Source organism: Cheilinus undulatus, linkage group 4, assembly GCF_018320785.1.
Source record: "Cheilinus undulatus linkage group 4, ASM1832078v1, whole genome shotgun sequence".
Lineage (NCBI taxonomy): Eukaryota > Metazoa > Chordata > Actinopteri > Labriformes > Labridae > Cheilinus > Cheilinus undulatus.
Window position 1 is genome coordinate 53,840,854 of NC_054868.1, and position 19,725 is coordinate 53,860,578.

Consider the following 19,725-nt stretch of genomic DNA (forward strand, 5'->3'; position numbering starts at 1 on the left):
TGAAGTCTGGATGAAACAAAAGTTGTGTGTACATACTGCAGTGATGAACTGTCCTCACACCGAAGTACCAGTCTGAAGTAACACCTCTGGGCAAAACACATCTCTGCTAATGTTAGCAAAGATGCTAACAACAACACGGGATCAAGGTATGATAGATTATGTGCTAATGTTAGCAAAGACGCTAACAACAACACAGGATCAGGCCATGATTACTAATGTTAGCAAAGATGCTAACATCACCATGGGATCAAGCCATAATGCCAAGCTACACTGGTGCAGTGCAGCAGACCTGGATTTGTCCCCAAAACCACAACATCTAAGCTAGCTAATGCGATCACTAAGGGGTATTGTAATGGATTTTTGAAGTTAAAGCCTCGATATTCTTCAAACAACACTGATGTTAGCTTGAAGGGGTCCTCATTGGCAATGGCAAGCATTTCAATAGCTCACCAGTTTGACAGGAAGTTGGTGTAACTCTCAACCCAAGCATTAAAAATATATGATTAGGGTTTGCTCCTCCACACATTCAAAGGTTCATTTTATAGTTTTGCTGCAGCGCCACCTACGGTAAGGAGTGAGTAATACCTCCAACATAAAATATCCAATCTTTGAGTTTTACATGAGAACCATCAGTCTGACATGATCACGTCTAAATATTAGCATCTTTCTTTGTCACACTGCCCCCAACTGTTGGAAGCCAGTATTGCCTCATATACGAAGTACAACATGCTCTTTTTTCTTTGATTTAATGTCAGTCCTGGGGATCCACACGCTGTCAGCAGAATGCTGCAGCATCAACTTAACGCTGTTTGCAACCCTAGTTATTATCATTGATTTTTCTCTGTTTTAATCTAAATCCACTGAAATAAAACCAAGTCACCACACGTTTGTTCAGCATCGACCTCTGAGTTCTGGACTGGGCAACTAAGAATAGAACTGACAGAGGTTTGGTCTCAGTATCACAGCTTTATTTCTGCTCCATTCTGACACATGATGGCATCAATGTTTTCAGACAGGGTTAGGGTTTGGGTTGAACTGTAGTTGACAGGAATGCAGCAATAAAACTATTACAATCCCTTCAAACAAACTTAAAATGATATGAATGTGTAAATAACTGTGTCATCTGCATACATCTGAATCCAGTCCTCAGAGGAAGGTCATGTAGAACAAACAGAGCTAAATTAGACAGAGGAATCATCCCTGATAGAGCAATTAAAGCTTAACAACACTAAAACAACACTATGATAAAATGAAGGACCACTCATCAATATTAGCCCAAGACTAAATTTAATTTCCCCATCAAATCACACACTGATGTCTCAGTAGAACGGCCTAATCCACTGTTTAGATGGGCTGTTAATTAGCACTAATGACTTTGTTAGTGACTTCAGTAATGGTTGGGAGAAGACCTAATGATCACATGACAACACAGATTTTCTTCGCTTTTATCATAGCTATCTCTTTGGCCTTTTCGTCAAACTCTTCTTTCAGCTTCTCCTTTTCTTCTATCAGTCTCTGTTCGTACTTGTTTTGTCCCTCTCTCAGTCTGTCTTCATACGAGTTTCGTTCTTCTCTCAGCTGCTGTTGATAGGAGTTTCTTTCCTCTCTCAGAGCCTGGTCATACCTGTTTCGTTCCCCTTCAAATCTCTGTTCATACCTCTGTCTTTCCTCTCTCAGCTCTTGCTGGTACGTGCTTCTTTCCTCTCTCAGAGCCTGGTCGTGCTGTTCCTGCATGTTCTCCATCCTGGTCATCACCTCCATTGTCATCCTCCCCATCATTGACATCACCATTGCTATCTCTTTCTTTTCTTCCTTCATCCTGTGATCATACACTACCAGCTGATTCCTCTCCTCATCTCTCTCAGACTCCAGTTGCTGTCTAAGTGCTCTCATCTCTCTCTCGTGTTCTTGCCTCAGTCTTCTCTCCAACGCTGCAGTTTCTTCATGAAATTGCTTTTCACTCTTTTTCAGGATTCGTTGTTTCTCCACTTCAATCACCACCTCAGCCTTCTGGAACATGTCGTTGGTGTAGTGACTCCCTCCGTTCCTCTTGACCATGTTTCTGATCTTCTTGAGCAGCTCAGTCACCTGGGAGTGATCTTTGCTCTTGTTGTTGAAGACGTGGTACTGGCCGTTACATCGGGCCAAGAGCTCCTTCAGCTCGGGGCTTCCCTTCAAGAAATGCTCGATAGTTGACTCGAGATTGTCGCCATGAGTAAAGAGAACCATGGAGTACCGGTCTGCAGCCTGGCCAAATGTTTCCTGAATTATCTGCACCGTTTGCTTCTCCTCCTCGGTGTATCTACCCACCCTGACAACCACCAGGAACACGTGAGGACCAGGAGCAGCGAACACGATGCACTGGGAAACACGTTGCTTTATCTCATCCATGTCTACTCTGGTGTCAAACAGGCCTGGAGTGTCGATGACGGCGATCTTCTGTCCATCCACGGTACCTCTGGCCTTAGAGCACTCCATAGTCACAGACTCTGCACCACACTTCGACTCAAAACACTCTCGACCCAGGATGGTGTTTCCGGTGGCGCTCTTCCCATTGCCGGTCTTTCCCACCAACACCATCCTCAGCTCCTCGTTATTCTGTATGTTACCATCTGAGAAAGAATGAGAAACACTGAATTACAATGATCATCGGGTCGATCAAACATCAGACTTAATGCAACATGCAGACTTTAGATGTCTGACCTGCAACCACAATGACCACATCCTCATTCCAGAGTTGGCCTCCTCCACAATCATCATCCTCAGAGCTGATGTCTGCAGTTTGGTACAGAAGAATTCAAATATTAGAGACAAATGAATGTTTACAGATGAGCAGAAGAAGCGTGTGCACATGCAGCAGCTCAGCACCAGTCGATTCTATTACCAGCATGTCCACTGCACCACAGGAGGAAACACCCTGGACCATGTGATCAGCAATATCAAGCATGGCTTTAATGCCATATGGGTCAGTCAGACCAGCCCCATATAGACCACTATCAGCCCAGTAAAACCAGTTACTAGAGGGAATAGAGTGTGGCCAAAGGCAAGGTTAGAATACTTTTGGAATCATTAGTATTAATTTCTATTTAATTTTCACCTTTTTTAACTTTCATTTGAGTTTTAATTAGTGTTTAATGCTGTTTTTTTAGTTTATTTTAAGTTTTAAATATCTTATTTCCTAGCAGTGTTAATTACAGGTTGCATAAATGGATTTAATATGAACTAGAAGACCTTTATCTATGACCAAATTTTTTTGGGAGAGCATACTCCTTCCTGCTCAGTGCTCAGGTGTTTTGATCTACGTAGGCAGCACATGGCTAATTAAATATTCATGACATCAACATGAACTAGGAGGTATTTGAACCGACATAACTCTATGCAGGAAAATCGGCAGTATGGGAGGATTTTGGACCAGTCATGGATTCAGTGAATAATGAAGCAGAAACACGGAGGATTAAAGATAGCTTAGCGCAGCGGTCCTCAGTTAGTTTTTCCTGGGGGCCAACATTTTTCAAGGACAGAAAGCTGAGGGCCAGACATGATTTCTTGGATATATATATATATATATATATATACAGCGCTTAACAAATTATTAGACCACCTGTCATATTTGTCTCAAAGACCATCCACCATCATGAAGTACTTTAATGCGGACTCTTTCATTTTCAGTGAGCTCTCCACATTTTACCATTTTAAACAGGAATGAGGAATTTCAAACTGAATTCACCCAAATTTGAGTCGGCTCACTGGGCTGTGAGAATCTCTGCTTAGATTAGAGTGAGTGGCTCCTTTTTGTATACAGTGATAATGACAGCTAAGGTTAACGTTAGTGAGACCACTCTTTGTTACAGGGAAGTGACGTAATTCACAGGACTCCTCCTCACTAGGGAGTGTAGGAGAATCCTCCCCTGAAGATAAAAAGAGGGACACTTCCTGAGCTCATGAGCTCTCTGCTCTGAGAGCTCACTGGGCGCACAGGTGGGTGATACTTGTGACATTTTGTAAACTTCATATGTAATCCTTAATAAACTTTGGGCCGAACTAATGCTCTCTTTGTCCTTCTTCCAATCAAAGAACAGCGCAAAATTCTAACAACTGGTGACTCCCGACGTGATTGGCTGAAAGGACCTGCCCGCACTGAGGGCCACGTTCGGTGGAGTCTCTTGGGAGATTTTTTACTTAGACAACTCACGGTGCACCGTCAAGTAAATAAAGGTGAGCAGAAAACCTTTTGATTAAGAATCAGAATTTCTGCATATTGGGAACGCTAAATGAAGAGTTGTCTGAGAAAAGAATTCAAGAGACTGAGTATAATATTTGGATTTTGGATTTGGATATATTGTTTTAATTTGAATATAAATAGATTTAATGGACAAAAGAGTGATTACATGTAAGGTTCAAACACATAGACTCATGCTAGGGATGTGTCTATGAGTACCCTATGAGTATGAGAATGAGTTTTTTATGAGTAAAAGCCTGAGTGCTCCGATAAGGGCTGCCAAGATCCGCCAGAACAATAGCATGCTTGTTCTGGAAATATAATCCGATGTAATATACCTGTGGTAGGTTATGTCCTCAGTGGTTGCATGTTTTGTATAGTTATAGTTGTATACCTAAAACTTATGGAGTTCCCAGGTTGAGATTTACGTCCCCCCTGGTTGTATATTTTGTATCTGTATAGTAATATAGTAATATATAGTATATGGAGTTCCCAAGCTGAGGTTTTCTAAAGGGGTCTGGAGCCAGCAGTGCGGGACTGCCCACACGTTTTTCTCCCACTCTTCTTCTTTCTTCTTCCCTGTCTGTGTGTGGTTATCTTATTGAATAGGGTACAGGGAGAGAATCACTTTTTGTCCGAATGTCAATGTCAGGAACTTAAGGGACTGAGATAAAATAAATGTTCAGATTGGTTCAAACCCCAGCGGTCAAGCGCACGGTATCTTACATGCTGTGTAGAAGCTTCTTGGCTGGATCTGACCATTTAGACCCTGAGTCACTCAGTACTGTTAAGAAATACGTGTGAAACAGTTGAAATGTTGCAAGAATTGATTGACAGTCACCTTAAGGGACTTGTGTGTAAATCTGGTACAGCGGTATCGGCACCAGTTAAAAGTTCAAGTTAAAATGAGTTGCCAGAGTGTTGTATCTCTGAAGAGGCCTGAATTTGTTGTAACCTATATGTGTGTGCCGGCACACTGTGTTATTTATTTTCTGTTTGTCTAGGTTTGTTTGTGGTGTTAAATGTGTAATTTTGAGCTCAGAGGGAATTCCCAATTTTTATTTTTATTTATTTTTGTTTTTGTCTTGTCTTATTTTTTAAATCTGAATTTATTTTTATTTTCTAATTTGAATTTATTTTTGTTTAAAGCAAGCTTGCAAAGGCCTTGGGAGGTGGATAGAATGCATTCATTCAGCACTTTGAAAAGACCCATAAAAAAAAGAAAGAAAACTTGAGAAAAATGGCCAAAAATGCCAGAGGAGGGCACAAGGGTTAATGACTCCTGGATCTTAAGGATGTCTCAAATAATAAAAGTTTGGCCTTTTCCATCAAGTTTACAACACTAATATAGTTTGATTATCTGAAATATTTATGTGTCACAAATGTGCAAAATAATACAAATAATAATAATAAAAAAGGAAGTTTTTCCACAGCAGTGTATACAGCTAGCACTGATGTTATCCACTTCCTGAACATGAATAAAATCTAGTGACTTACTGAGTCTGTAGGCCATGTTCAGGTCAGAGATTACAGGATTCAGGAGATCTTCTGCAGCTCCTCTATAGACAGTCAGCACCTGAGGACATAAAACCCACAGCATGTTTACTCCACCACCATTGACTTTACTTCAGAAGATAATACCTGCTTATTCTCTAGAATCCAGGATTAAAAATGTCTCTATAAAAACAGAGAACTGCCCTTTAGGTTTCATGGATGAATTCCTGTTAATGAGGGAGAAAAGCTGTTAAAGTGCCTTCCTGGTTCAAACTGTAGAAATGAATGAGATTCTCGTCTCGTCGGTTTACATGCTGCTGACGATCACTGGTGTTGGATCAGGAGCTAGAAGGGTCGTCCCATTTTATGGGAGCAGATTTCACCACTACACCCGTAACTGTGTTTAAAGGGGGCGGGGCAATGGGCTGAGCCTAACCCCCATTCTCCATCTGCAGTGAACCACAACGGTCCGGTCCTGAAGCACACAGCAGAGGAAATTGCTGAAAAAATAGCTGAAAAAGCAAAAAATTGCTGAAAATAGCATAAAAAATCCCTGAAAATAGCATAAAATAGGTAAATAGTAGGGCTGGGTAAAAATATCGATTAATCGATGCATCGCAATATTTCCCCTTCAATTCAATATCGATTCAGCAAATCCTCTGAATCAATTCACCTTCTGGCCAGTGGGGGTCACTGTGCATGTGATTCGCGTCATATGGACGGAGGCCGCGCTCAACCAAACAACAACCAACCATAACCATGTTATGTGAGGTTTATCACAATTTCCAAGAGGAAAGAAATATTGATAAAGTTTACATGCACTTTACTTTTTCAGTGTTTATACAGAGCTGGTATGTTTTTTACTTTTGTACTCTTTATGCACAAATAAGTTATTATTGTGCAAACTTTTATTTTCAAATGTTTTATTGCTAAAAAATGTGAGGTGACCTACCACATATGTTCACATGAGCACGAAAATAATTATTAAAATTTTTCAACAGGTCATTTGTGTATTTCTACTTCTTACTGAATCAACATCAAAGCATTTAAATCAATATCGAATCGATATCGAATTGAATCGCAACCTAAAGAATCGAAATCAAATTGAATCATGAGGTTCTTAGCAATACCCAGCCCTAGTAAATAGCATAAAATAACTGAAAATAGCATTAAAAAAATCTCTAAAAGTAGCATAAAATAGCTAAAAATAGCGCATAAATAGCTAAAAGTTAGAAATATGACAATATTACAGTGATGTCTTTACAGAGACGTCTTTTCAACGACCTGAAAATTACAGCTTTTAACCTTTCACTTTTCAGTTAAATCTAAACGTTGTTTAGACATGGTGGAGACGTTTTTTTTAACGTCTTATAAACTTTTCTTTTTGCTGTGTGGTGTAGTAGTCTATTTAGTAGTTATTTCTGTTGATTATATTATGAAGAATACTAAAGTCAGACAGCAGCAGTCTGTCTGTCAGGAAGAAACGCGTTTTAAATCATTGCAGGGTCAGTGAAGTTTTATCCGTCTGATTGTTAGTGCTCATCAGGTTTGATCATTAACCTTCACACTAGGGCTGTTGCGGTATACTGGTATTGACGTTAACCGTGGTATATAAAAACAAAATTTCAATATCGTGTTACAAATGTGCATATGATAATATCGTGTAAATGATCCAGTGCCACTCCAGCGCCATCATGAGCCCTGAACATTTTTAATAAGCCCATCAATGTCACAGATCATCAACTCCTGCTCTCCTCTAACCTCTGCGCCCCTTGTTCTGAAACTGTCCAGCCTCACTTCGGCGCTCTCTCCCTCTCTCTCTCTCTCTCTCTCTCTCCATGCGCACCCCCAGCATACGCACACTGTGAGCCCAGCAAGACGTTTAGAGAACACAGGTTTTCTTTTTCCTTGTTCACACAGCTCTTAACGGACAGGATGTAGAGATAGAGACCTACAGTCATGGACGAAAATGTTGGCACCCCTGGAATTTTTCCAGAAAATACACCATTTCTCCCAGAAATTGTTGCAGTTACAAATGTTTTTGGCATATACATGTTTATTGCCTTTATGTGCATTACAGCAATAGAAAAAATTCGAAGAAAAAAGCCAAAATTGACATTATTTTACACAAAACTCAAAAAATGGGCCGGACAAAATTGTTGGCACCCTTTTAAAACTGTGGGTAAATCATTTTATTTCCAGCATGTGATGCTCATTTAAACTCACCTGTGGCAGTAACAGGTGCTGGCAATCTAGAAATCACACCTGAAGCCAGTTAGAATGTCTAAAAGTTGACTCAACCTTTGTGTTGTGTGCCTGTGTGTGTCACACCAAGCATGGAGGAGAGAAAGAAGAGCCCAGAATTGTCTGAGGACTTGAAAAGCAAAATTGTGGAAAAATATGAACAATCTCAAGGTTACAAGACCATCTCCAGAGATCTAGAAATTCCTTTGTCCACTGTGTGTAATATAATCAAGAAGTTTATAACCATGGAGCTGTGGCTAATCTCCCTGGACGTGGATAGAAGAGAAAAACAGACAAAAGAATGCAACACAGGATAGCTGGAATGGTGGATAAACATCCTCAGTCAAATTCCACACAAATTCAGGCTGTCCTGCAGACTCAGGGTGCAAAAGTGTCAGCTGGGACCATACGTGGTCATCTGAATGAGATGAAGCGCTATGGCAGGAGACCGAGGAGAACCCCACTGCTGACAAAGAGACATAATAAAGCCAGACTGGAGTTTGCAAAAATGTACCTGAGTAAGCCTCGATCCTTCTGGGAGAACATTTTGTGGACAGATGAGACTAAGGTAGAGCTTTTTGGAAAAACACGTCATTCTACTGTTTACAGAAAACAGAATGAGGCCTACAAAGAAAAGAACACAGTACCTACAGTCAAACATGGTGGAGCTTCAAGGATGTTTTGGGGTTGTTTTGCTGCCTCTGGCACAGGGTGCCTTGACTGTGTGCAAGGAACCATGAAATCTGGAGACTATCAAAAATTTTTGGGCCGCAATGTAGGGCCTAGTGTCAGAAAGCTGGGTCTGCGTCAGAGGTCATGGGTGTTCCAGCAGGACAACGACCCCAATCAAACCTCAAAAAGCACCAAGAAATGGTTGGAGACAAAGCTGGAGAGTTCTGAAGTGGCCAGCAATGAGTCCAGATCGAAATCCCATTGAACACCTATGAAGAGATCTCAAAACTGCTGTTGCAAGAAGGAACCCTTCAAATCTGAGAGACCTGGAGCAGTTTGCAAAAGAAGAGTGGTCCAAAATTCCAGTAGAGAGGTGTAAGAAGCTTGTTGATGGTTTTAGGAAGTGATTGGTTTCAGTTATTTTTTCCCAAGGGTGTGCAACCAAATATTAAGTTGAGGGTGCCAACAATTTTGTCCAGCCCATTTTTTGAGTTTTGTGTAAAATTATGTCAATGTTGTCTTTTTCCTTCTGATTTTTTGTGTTGTTCCAATGCACATAAAGGCAATAAACACATGTATACCAAAACATTTGTTGATTGCAACAATTTCTGGGAGAAATGATGTATTTTCTGGAAAAATTCCAGGGGTGCCAACATTTTCATCCATGACTGTACGTCGGACAGCTTGCAGCCTACCTGCCCATTCCCCCTGATTTCTTGATCATTAACACCTGCTGGTGCGGTGTGCCATCCCTCTCTCTCACCTTAACACACATGCGTGTCCAGTTCCTCCTAAAGTCTGACCATCCTAAATGCACAGAATGACAGAAGCTGTGTTCAGGTTAAGAAATTATAATACTGCATTCACTTAAGCACTGCCCTTGACAAATAAGGTTTTTTCATTGTTCAAAACCAAGTTTTCTCACTGAATGAAGCACGAAAAAAAGTCTCACATCCTCGTCAGATACAACGCTCCAAAAACATCGGCAGCTGGCAGCCTGGACTAATTAACTGGGCAATATTGATAAGAGTAACATCAGGGTGATATTTACAGACTACATCCTTTGTTTTTTAAGCTGTAGGTGGAATTATTTTCCTGATCATTGTTCGCGAGTGCCAAAGAGTGCAGCGCTCCGTCAGCTCTCTCTGAGAGTTCGTTTTTACTCTGTTTGCCCCTCTCTGTTCCTGTCCTTGTCCGTAAATTAAACGCTTTATGAAAAGAGGCCAGTTTTTATGGATAGAAGGAATTTCCCCTCAAATAACAGCATATTGGCTCAGTATCTCTGTGCCAGTCCCTTCCTGTGCGTCATGAGCATCAGAGCAGTGGAGACGCTGATACTGTCTGCAGCTATGAGAAGCGTTAAAGCTTCTGTACGCATTTAAAGAAATTAGACTGTGCCTTGTTTACTAACTTAAACAGTTTTAGTGCAAAAATTAAATTCAGACCTGATCCCAACGCAGCCATCTAACTCAGTTCTTTTAGTAGAGCTAACAGGATCATTCTGGTTAAAAACTGCTGCAGGTGCTCTTGAAATATGTCTGTAATTAATTATTTCCTAAAGTGTTTATAACCCTACGTTTCTGACACTCTTTTGGCATTATGACAATGTAAATCCTGTGTGGTGGATAAGTTTATCAGTCAGAGATGGAGCCATGGGGGGGCTTGTGGGGTCTATGCCCCTAATGTTAACTCAAAAGCCCTGAATCTTTACCTCAGGTGAAAGTACGTTATCTCTGATAACTGATGACTGTAAAAAGAAATATCTTGGATTTTGATAACAGATTGACCCTGCTGATCAAGCATGGAAATTTCATTCTTGTTGCCAAACTGAAAAAACCCAAATCAGATGTTTTTTTTTACTTTGAAAAGCTTAAAAGCACATGCTACAGAATAAATAAAAACCCTCCATTAATATTTCTGCATTTTTTAAGAAATATGACCCTCCACAATGACACAACAGCTGCAGTACCTCCTTAGACGGGTATTTTGAGTGTAATTCATCTGCCAAAAGAGGAAACACAATATAAATAAAGTTAAAGACAAATTTGATTAATTGTCCCATTATTATTTATATTTTTATTGATATCCTGATAATATCGTTATCGTGACATTTTTTTGCCCATGATAATCGTGAAGTGAAAATCTGATATCGTGACAGCCCTACTTCACACTGAATAATTAGGACAGTAAATAATTTTATAATAAAGCATTTGCTGGTAGAAAGAGTCTGCATGTTTTTTGATATACTGCAGGTTTCTCTTCATGCAGGCTTTCTGATCCCACACTGAGACCAAACACTGCAAATGTAGAGATTTGTTTAGAAAAATACAGCGCAAATTATGCAGACACAGCTGTTTATGCCTCCTGACAGCTGGTTGATGATCAGCCGGCACCATCATCGTAAACTGACGTCACTTCAAGCTAAACATCGGTCTTTTGGCTTCAGTCCTCTGCCTGCAGTCCCTCCATGAGTCTCTGGTGGGCGGGACTAAGACTCAAGGAAAAGACTCACGTCAGAGACCCAAGCCATACATTAGTCATCCTGAGACGCAGCCAAAGTGAGACGCAGCCAAAGTGAGACGCAGCCTCACTCAGCATCCCCACTAATAAAGAAAGTGGCCAACGTGGATATCAATAGTGTGGATGCTTACTCAGCATCCCCACTAATAACTGAGAAAAATCACACTGAATCATTATTTTAAATATGTCTGATCAGTTTGACAGTGATGAGATGGACATTTCTCCTTTTTCCTTCATGACAAAATAAAGAGTGAGAAGTCAGGATATCAGAAAGCAGAGAAGTTACACAAACTAACAAACATTCATTAGAAAATAATCTTCACATGCAGATCTGTAACAGGACCATGCTCAGGAGCCTGAAAGCCACTAAAACACCAAACTCACCTAAACGTGTGGTTAGAAGAGCAACAAACTTCCAGCTGATCCCTGCAGACGATGCTTCCTCCTCAGCAGCCTGGAGTGAAGTGAAGGAGCAGAGCTGGACTTACATAGAGAGGGGAAGTTCTCAAACAAGTCGACCCAAAGAGCCGACTCTTTGATGAAGGAGTTGTTCCTTTCATTTCCCACTTTATTTTAATCAGAACAAAAAGGGAGGATCTTTCTCCAAGGAGATCTCCACACAGAGGGCAAGTAGTGATTTCTGCATAGAGGAACTACATGGCAGCCATGTTTGAGCTGTTCAAGACTGTGACAAGAGAGAGAGAAAATAAAACGCTCTTTAGGAGCAGAGTCTCGGAGACCATCCAGCATCATGAAGTGCTTTAATGCAGACTCTTTCATTTTCAGTCAGCTCTCCACGTTTTACCATTTTAACAGGAATGAGGGATTTCAAACTGAATTCACCCAAATTTGAGCCGGCTCACTGGGCTTCTCTGAGAAGTCAGAAATGAATCAAGCATAACATTCAACCACTAAAACTCATTTTTTTTGTTCAGGAATGACAGTTAATAACTATAAATTGATATTAATCAAGAAATAATAATGCGCTTTACTATTTTTTCAGTTTTTTGGTAAATCAGTAAATTTGAAAATTCATGGATAACAATAATAATTCTATTTTAGCATTAAAAATATCATTTGTGTTAAAGAGCTTCTACATATTGATGTATTAACCATTGCAGAAACATGAAAAATGATTTTGGTAATTACCAATGCTGTTAATTTAGGGCAGCTGTGGCATAAACCTGACTTTGGTTAGGGTTAGGATGGTGTAATAAAATAATAACACAAATAAATCATTTGACTAAGTTTGACCACAACTTCCTCCCGTATTCCTCCTGTGCAGATGTTTACGTCCCTGGGGTGAAAAATTAAAGGCAAGTCAACAGGGCCAGCCCAAGCTTACTTGGGGCCCTAAGCAAAGTTTGACTGGGGGCCCCCCAACCACTGATCACTGTTACTGATGCAGTCAATGCTAGATAATCTGTACATATAACAGAACTTGAGAGTTTGCTTTTTTAAATTTCAAACCACATTATAGATATTGAGAGAAATTCAACATTTAAGGTTGCGTTATATAGTCTAGTTAAAGCTGAAGTGAATGGTCTCAGTTGATTCTTTAAGTGAGTTAAACTAGACTCGTGTATTTGACCGGTGTGTCTCTTTAGTCCACTGATGATCATCGCTATAATAGTAGTGACTATTAGATCCAGACTCTGGGCCCACTGGCATGCATGCAGTAAACTGGGCTGTGAGCTGGACTGTTGTGGCTCTGGAGAGGACTGTGATTGTCTCTGGAAGATCAGGAAGTCCTCCACTCCTCTGTCTCTGCTGGGATGTTCAGGGTTTTACCTTTCTGCCTACAGATGAAGAAGGTTTCCTGTCTCCTCTCTCTGCTCTGGACTGTCTGTTAGGAGACGACTGTGTTGGAGCCCCATAAGGTCCTGAAGTCTGTAGGAGTGGACACTTGTGAAGGAGATGGACTTCTTCCTCTTCTTTTATCAGTGAGTCAAAGGTCTGTATATAATACACCCCACATGTCTGCACTCTGAAATAAATGCAGGACAAATCCATACACAACAAATGAACAGACAAATGAATGGATGCAGTAGCCTCCCTGCAAGCTTGTATACACACAGTATACAACACAAACATCATAAGAGGCCAAAACAATTTAAACTGAATTAAAAAAACACACAACTTCCTCTGCCAATGCATGCCATATTTAACTGAAATTCACAGCATGTGTCTCTGCCACTGCAGCACATATTTAACTGAAATTTAAAGCATGCATGTTAACTAAAACATCTTAACACATATTGGTCCCTGACCGGCCCACCACTGTCGTCACCAGGGAAGAAGGCAGGATTGCCCCAGTCCATGTGTGATGGCACTCTGGGGGCCCTCTCCTTCCTCAGGCAGGCCACACTGTGGAGGACAGCACAGGCCAGAGTGATGTCACATTCCCTCAAAGCGCTGACCCTTAAGTCTTGAAGACAGTGAAAGCATGCCTTCAGAAGGCAAAATGTCATTTCAACCCTGGCCCTTGTCCTGACATGGGCATGATTGTAGGCCTGCTGTGCTTCCTGGGGGTCTGTGAATGGTGTCAGGAGAAAAGGCTGGCAGGCATCCCCCCTGTCCCCCCAGCAACACACCAGAGAACTCACCTGTCAATACAAAATCTCATCATCACAACCTCATGATAGAGTAACATTCTTGACAGCCATGATGTAGAAAGTGGTTAGTAATAGAGGTTGTGTGGCTCACCTTGTGATAGGCGCTGATACTCTCCAGACACCACCCGTGCTTCACTTGTGGGTTTTCTTTTTGACTGCTAAAACAGTACAGACAACGTGTGAGCAGGCACCCTCTGGGTACATAGCGAGCTTGTGCTTTAAGTGTTAGTCAGGGCACTTACCTTTCTGCAGGATGTTCTTGTATTTAATCTTGACTTGCTGCCGTGTCTGTTTTGGCCAAGTCATGTTAAATCTATACACACACACAAACACACTTGCATACATATAGGCTAATGAAACAGCAGAGGAGCATGGAGCATGAGGAGCTAAGATAAGATTTTACAATTTGATGGAGTTACATTTACACAATATGGAGTTAATTTCACTTACAATTTCAAATGATTCTTAATAAGAGTACAACTACGTTTTTCGGAGAGGTTAATTAACTATTTGGATTGTTATTGTGATGGTTTCAGCGGAGCAGTGAGTGCGTATTTGCGCACTACTTACGTATATAGGCGGTCTGCGATACTTTGCCACGCTTTCTCTCATTGTTTAATAACTGTGGCGGTGTTGCCTTTCTTTTTTATTTGGTCCTTTACCTCCTCGTAAACCTCCATGAGGATTTCTGCCTCCGGCGGGGAAAAGTACGCCGCTCTCGTTGTCATGATGAACGGTGGATCTGTGATCAATGGCATGGTCTATTTGAGGAAGCCGTGTGTGTACACTGATCCAGGATTGGTTTCACCTGACTTGATGAATCTGTGTCTGCTCATCCTGGCTTGGTCTTTGTGCAGCCAATTAAGCCTGAACGCTCTTGCTTTGGATTCGTTGTACCCAGCTCAGTCATTTATCCTGGATGTCTGAATCCTACTTATGTGCAACGTGCCCCTGGACTACACATGACATCATCTACAAAGGAAGAGAATGGAATGTTTTTATAAGCTTTGATGACATCTACAAAGGTAGAGGATGGAATGTTTTTATAAGCTTTGATGACATCTACAGAGGAAGAGGATGGAATGTTTTATAAGCTTTGATGACATCTACAAAGGTATAGGATGGAATGTTTTATAAGCTTTGATGACATCTACAAAGGTATAGGATGGAATGTTTTATAAGCTTTGATGACATCTACAAAGGTAGAGGATGGAATGTTTTTATAAGCTTTGATGACATCTACAAAGGTAGAGGATGGAATGTTTTTATAAGCTTTGATGACATCTACAAAGGTAGAGGATGGAATGTTTTATAAGCTTTGATGACATCCACAAAGGTAGAGGATGGAATGTTTTATAAGCTTTGATGACATCTACAGAGTTAGAGGATGGAATGTTTTATAAGCTTTGATGACATCTACAAAGGTAGAGGATGGAATGTTTTATAAGCTTTGATGACATCTACAAAGGTAGAGGATGGAATGTTTTATAAGCTTTGATGACATCTACAAAGGTATAGGATGGAATGTTTTATAAGCTTTGATTACATCCACAGAGTTAGAGGATGGAATGTTTTATAAGCTTTGATGACATCTACAAAGTTAGAGGATGGAATGTTTTATAAGCTTTGATGACATCTACAGAGGTAGAGGATGGAATGTTTTATAAGCTTTGATGACATCTACAAAGGTATAGGATGGAATGTTTTATAAGCTTTGATGATATCTACAGAGGTAGAGGATGGAATGTTTTATAAGCTTTGATGACATCTACAAAGGTAGAGGATGGAATGTTTCATAAGCTTTGATGACATCTACAAAGCTAAAGGATGGAATGTTTTATAATCTTTGATGACATCTACAAAGGTAGAGAATGGAATGTTTTATAAGCTTTGATGACATCTACAAAGGTATAGGATGGAATGTTTTATAAGCTTTGATGACATCCACAAAGTTAGAGGATGGAATGTTTTATAAGCTTTGATGACATCTACAGAGGTAGAGGATGGAATGTTTTATAAGCTTTGATGACATCCACAAAGGTAGAGGATGGAATGTTTTATAAGCTTTGATGACATCTACAGAGGTAGAGGATGGAATGTTTTTTAAGCTTTGATGACATCTACAAAGGTAGAGGATGGAATGTTTTATAAGCTTTGATGACATCTACAAAGGTAGAGGATGGAATGTTTTATAAGCTTTGATGACATCTACAAAGGTATAGGATGGAATGTTTTATAAGCTTTGATGACATCTACAGAGGTAGAGGATGGAATGTTTTATAATCTTTGATGACATCTACAAAGGTAGAGAATGAAATGTTTTATAAGCTTTGATGACATCTACAGAGGTAGAGGATGGAATGTTTTATAAGCTTTGATGACATCCACAAAGTTAGAGAATGGAATGTTTTATAAGCTTTGATGACATCTACAGAGTTAGAGGATGGAATGTTTTATAAGCTTTGATGACATCTACAAAGTTACAGGATGGAATGTTTTATAAGCTTTGATGACATCTACAGAGGTAGAGGATGGAATGTTTTATAAGCTTTGATGACATCTACAAAGGTAGAGGATGGAATGTTTTATAAGCTTTGATGACATCTACAAAGGTATAGGATGGAATGTTTTATAAGCTTTGATGACATCTACAAAGGTATAGGATGGAATGTTTTATAAGCTTTGATGACATCTACAGAGGAAGAGGATGGAATGTTTTATAAGCTTTGATGACATCTACAAAGGTATAGGATGGAATGTTTTATAAGCTTTGATGACATCTACAAAGGTAGAGGATGGAATGTTTTATAAGCTTTGATGACATCTACAGAGGTAGAGGATGGAATGTTTTATAAGCTTTGATGACATCTACAAAGGTATAGGATGGAATGTTTTATAAGCTTTGATGACATCTACAAAGGTATAGGTTGGAATGTTTTATAAGCTTTGAAGACATCTACAAAGGTAAAGGATAGAATGTTTTATAAGCTTTGATGACATCTACAGAGGAAGAGGATGGAATGTTTTATAAGCTTTGATGACATCTACAAAGGTATAGGATGGAATGTTTTATAAGCTTTGATGACATCTACAAAGGTATAGGATGGAATGTTTTATAAGCTTTGATGACATCTACAAAGGTATAGGTTGGAATGTTTTATAAGCTTTGAAGACATCTACAAAGGTAGAGGATGGAATGTTTTATAAGCTTTGATGACATCTACAAAGGTATAGGATGGAATGTTTTATAATCTTTGATGACATCCACAAAGGCAGAGGATGGAATGTTTTATAAGCTTTGATGACATCTACAAAGGTAGAGGATGGAATGTTTTATAAGCTTTGATGACATCTACAAAGGTATAGGATGGAATGTTTTATAAGCTTTGATGACATCTACAAAGGTATAGGATGGAATGTTTTATAAGCTTTGATGACATCTACAAAGGTATAGGTTGGAATGTTTTATAAGCTTTGAAGACATCTACAAAGGTAGAGGATGGAATGTTTTATAAGCTTTGATGACATCTACAGAGGTATAGGATGGAATGTTTTATAATCTTTGATGACATCCACAAAGGCAGAGGATGGAATGTTTTATAAGCTTTGATGACATCTACAAAGGTAGAGGATGGAATGTTTTATAAGCTTTGATGACATCTACAAAGGTATAGGATGGAATGTTTTATAAGCTTTGATGACATCTACAAAGGTATAGGATGGAATGTTTTATAAGCTTTGATGACATCTACAGAGGTATAGGATGGAATGTTTTATAAGCTTTGATGACATCTACAAAGGTATAGGATGGAATGTTTTATAAGCTTTGATGACATCTACAGAGGTAGAGGATGGAATGTTTTATAAGCTTTGATGACATCTACAAAGGTATAGGATGGAATGTTTTATAAGCTTTGATGACATCTACAAAGGTATAGGTTGGAATGTTTTATAAGCTTTGAAGACATCTACAAAGGTAAAGGATAGAATGTTTTATAAGCTTTGATGACATCTACAGAGGAAGAGGATGGAATGTTTTATAAGCTTTGATGACATCTACAAAGGTATAGGATGGAATGTTTTATAAGCTTTGATGACATCTACAAAGGTAGAGGATGGAATGTTTTATAAGCTTTGATGACATCTACAGAGGTAGAGGATGGAATGTTTTATAAGCTTTGATGACATCTACAAAGGTATAGGATGGAATGTTTTATAAGCTTTGATGACATCTACAGAGGTAGAGGTTGGAATGTTTTATAAGCTTTGAAGACATCTACAAAGGTAGAGGATGGAATGTTTTATAAGCTTTGATGACATCTACAAAGGTATAGGATGGAATGTTTTATAATCTTTGATGACATCCACAAAGGTAGAGGATGGAATGTTTTATAAGCTTTGATGACATCTACAAAGGTAGAGGATGGAATGTTTTATAAGCTTTGATGACATCTACAAAGGTATAGGATGGAATGTTTTATAAGCTTTGATGACATCTACAAAGGTATAGGATGGAATGTTTTATAAGCTTTGATGACATCTACAGAGGTATAGGATGGAATGTTTTATAAGCTTTGATGACATCTACAAAGGTATAGGATGGAATGTTTTATAAGCTTTGATGACATCTACAGAGGTAGAGGATGGAATGTTTTATAAGCTTTGATGACAAATACACAACTTATGATGGAATAAGTTAAGTCATACTTTGTTAATCCCTGAAGGGAAATTCACAGTTTACACTCTATTGTTGTACATGCTACACAAACATAGGCTGAATTACATGCAAATGCACATGAACAAACAGGATCCCCATGGACAAGCACTAATGGAGAGATGTCAGAGTGATGTCCAATACTACCCTACTGGAGTGATGGCCTTGCTGCTGTGAGCTCTTGGGGGTTCAGTGCCTTGCTCAAGGGCACTTCAGCAGTACTCAGGAAGTGTCGTGGCACCTCTCCAGCTACCAGGCCAAAGTTCAGATATGGTCTGACCGGGACTTGAACTGGCAACCCTCCAAATATTATAGATAAATATAATACACCAACAGGTAGACTGATCCATGCTGAAATACACCAGACATCTGTGAGAGGAAAAAACTAATGTGGAAATTTAAAAGAAAAATTAAACAATAAATCAGTGGGAGGTCAAATTATGGATCGAATGATGGAGAGCTGGAAAAAGAAGTAAGAGCAAAAAGGAAATAATATTTAAAATTTTATCTAAAATATGAACAGTAATCCATTGTGGATTTATTTCTCCCATTTCATTTTCCCCACTCTCTTCTCTGTGTTGTTGGAATGCTAGAATTTCCCCTTTGGGGAAAAATGAAAGTACTTTTTTGTTAATAGTGCCCTGTGGTAATGCTCTGACTCCACCACTAGGGGGAGCACTGAGGGTTTTTCTGTCCACAGTTTCAGAGAAGTGTTTCTGTTTTTCTGTGAATGACGGAGGGAGGGGTGAGCGTCTCCATCAGTGATTTATGTCAGGGCTGTTGTTGATAACAGAAACATGAGAAAACTCACAGGTCACATTTCATCTCTTATTCCTCAGGTTATTTATAGAATAGGAATTATGGCCTCCTTGTGAACCTCAGACAGGATCACTTACAAATAGGCCCCCCTGGAGAGGGGACTGAGTGAACCATCGTCTGCAGATATCTTTTCATAAATTGATTGTTTGTATGTTGGCAGAGGTGGCGCCAAATATTCAGTTCTTCACAGGGAAAATAGCATTTCATGAAATTTACCCTGTTAACTCACAGAGTTTCTGTCCCACTGAACCATTTCTGCTGCTCTCTGATCAACCAGCTTTATAAACTGAAGACCAGCAGGACTCAGACTTTAACATCTACACTTATAATCAGAGCTAAAATATGAGGAGACAGAGACAGCCCACCCCCCAGATATAAAGGCCCATATTTACAACCCCTCTGCTTCTTCAGTTTCAGTCTGGTTCTAC

At 39.6% G+C, this 19,725-nt stretch overlaps 1 protein-coding gene across 1 annotated transcript; it reads right to left on the reverse strand.

Annotated features, from left to right (window-relative positions):
- Positions 1–1,416: 1,416 nt before the first annotated feature.
- Positions 1,417–14,522, reverse strand: LOC121507818 (GTPase IMAP family member 4-like). Its single transcript, XM_041784158.1, has 5 exons — positions 14,427–14,522; positions 13,856–13,919; positions 13,428–13,577; positions 2,704–2,775; positions 1,417–2,612 (listed from the first exon to the last, which is right to left on the reverse strand). Exons 1-5 carry the CDS (start codon positions 14,520–14,522, stop codon positions 1,417–1,419), a joined length of 1,578 nt encoding a protein of 525 aa, XP_041640092.1.
- Positions 14,523–19,725: the final 5,203 nt, after the last annotated feature.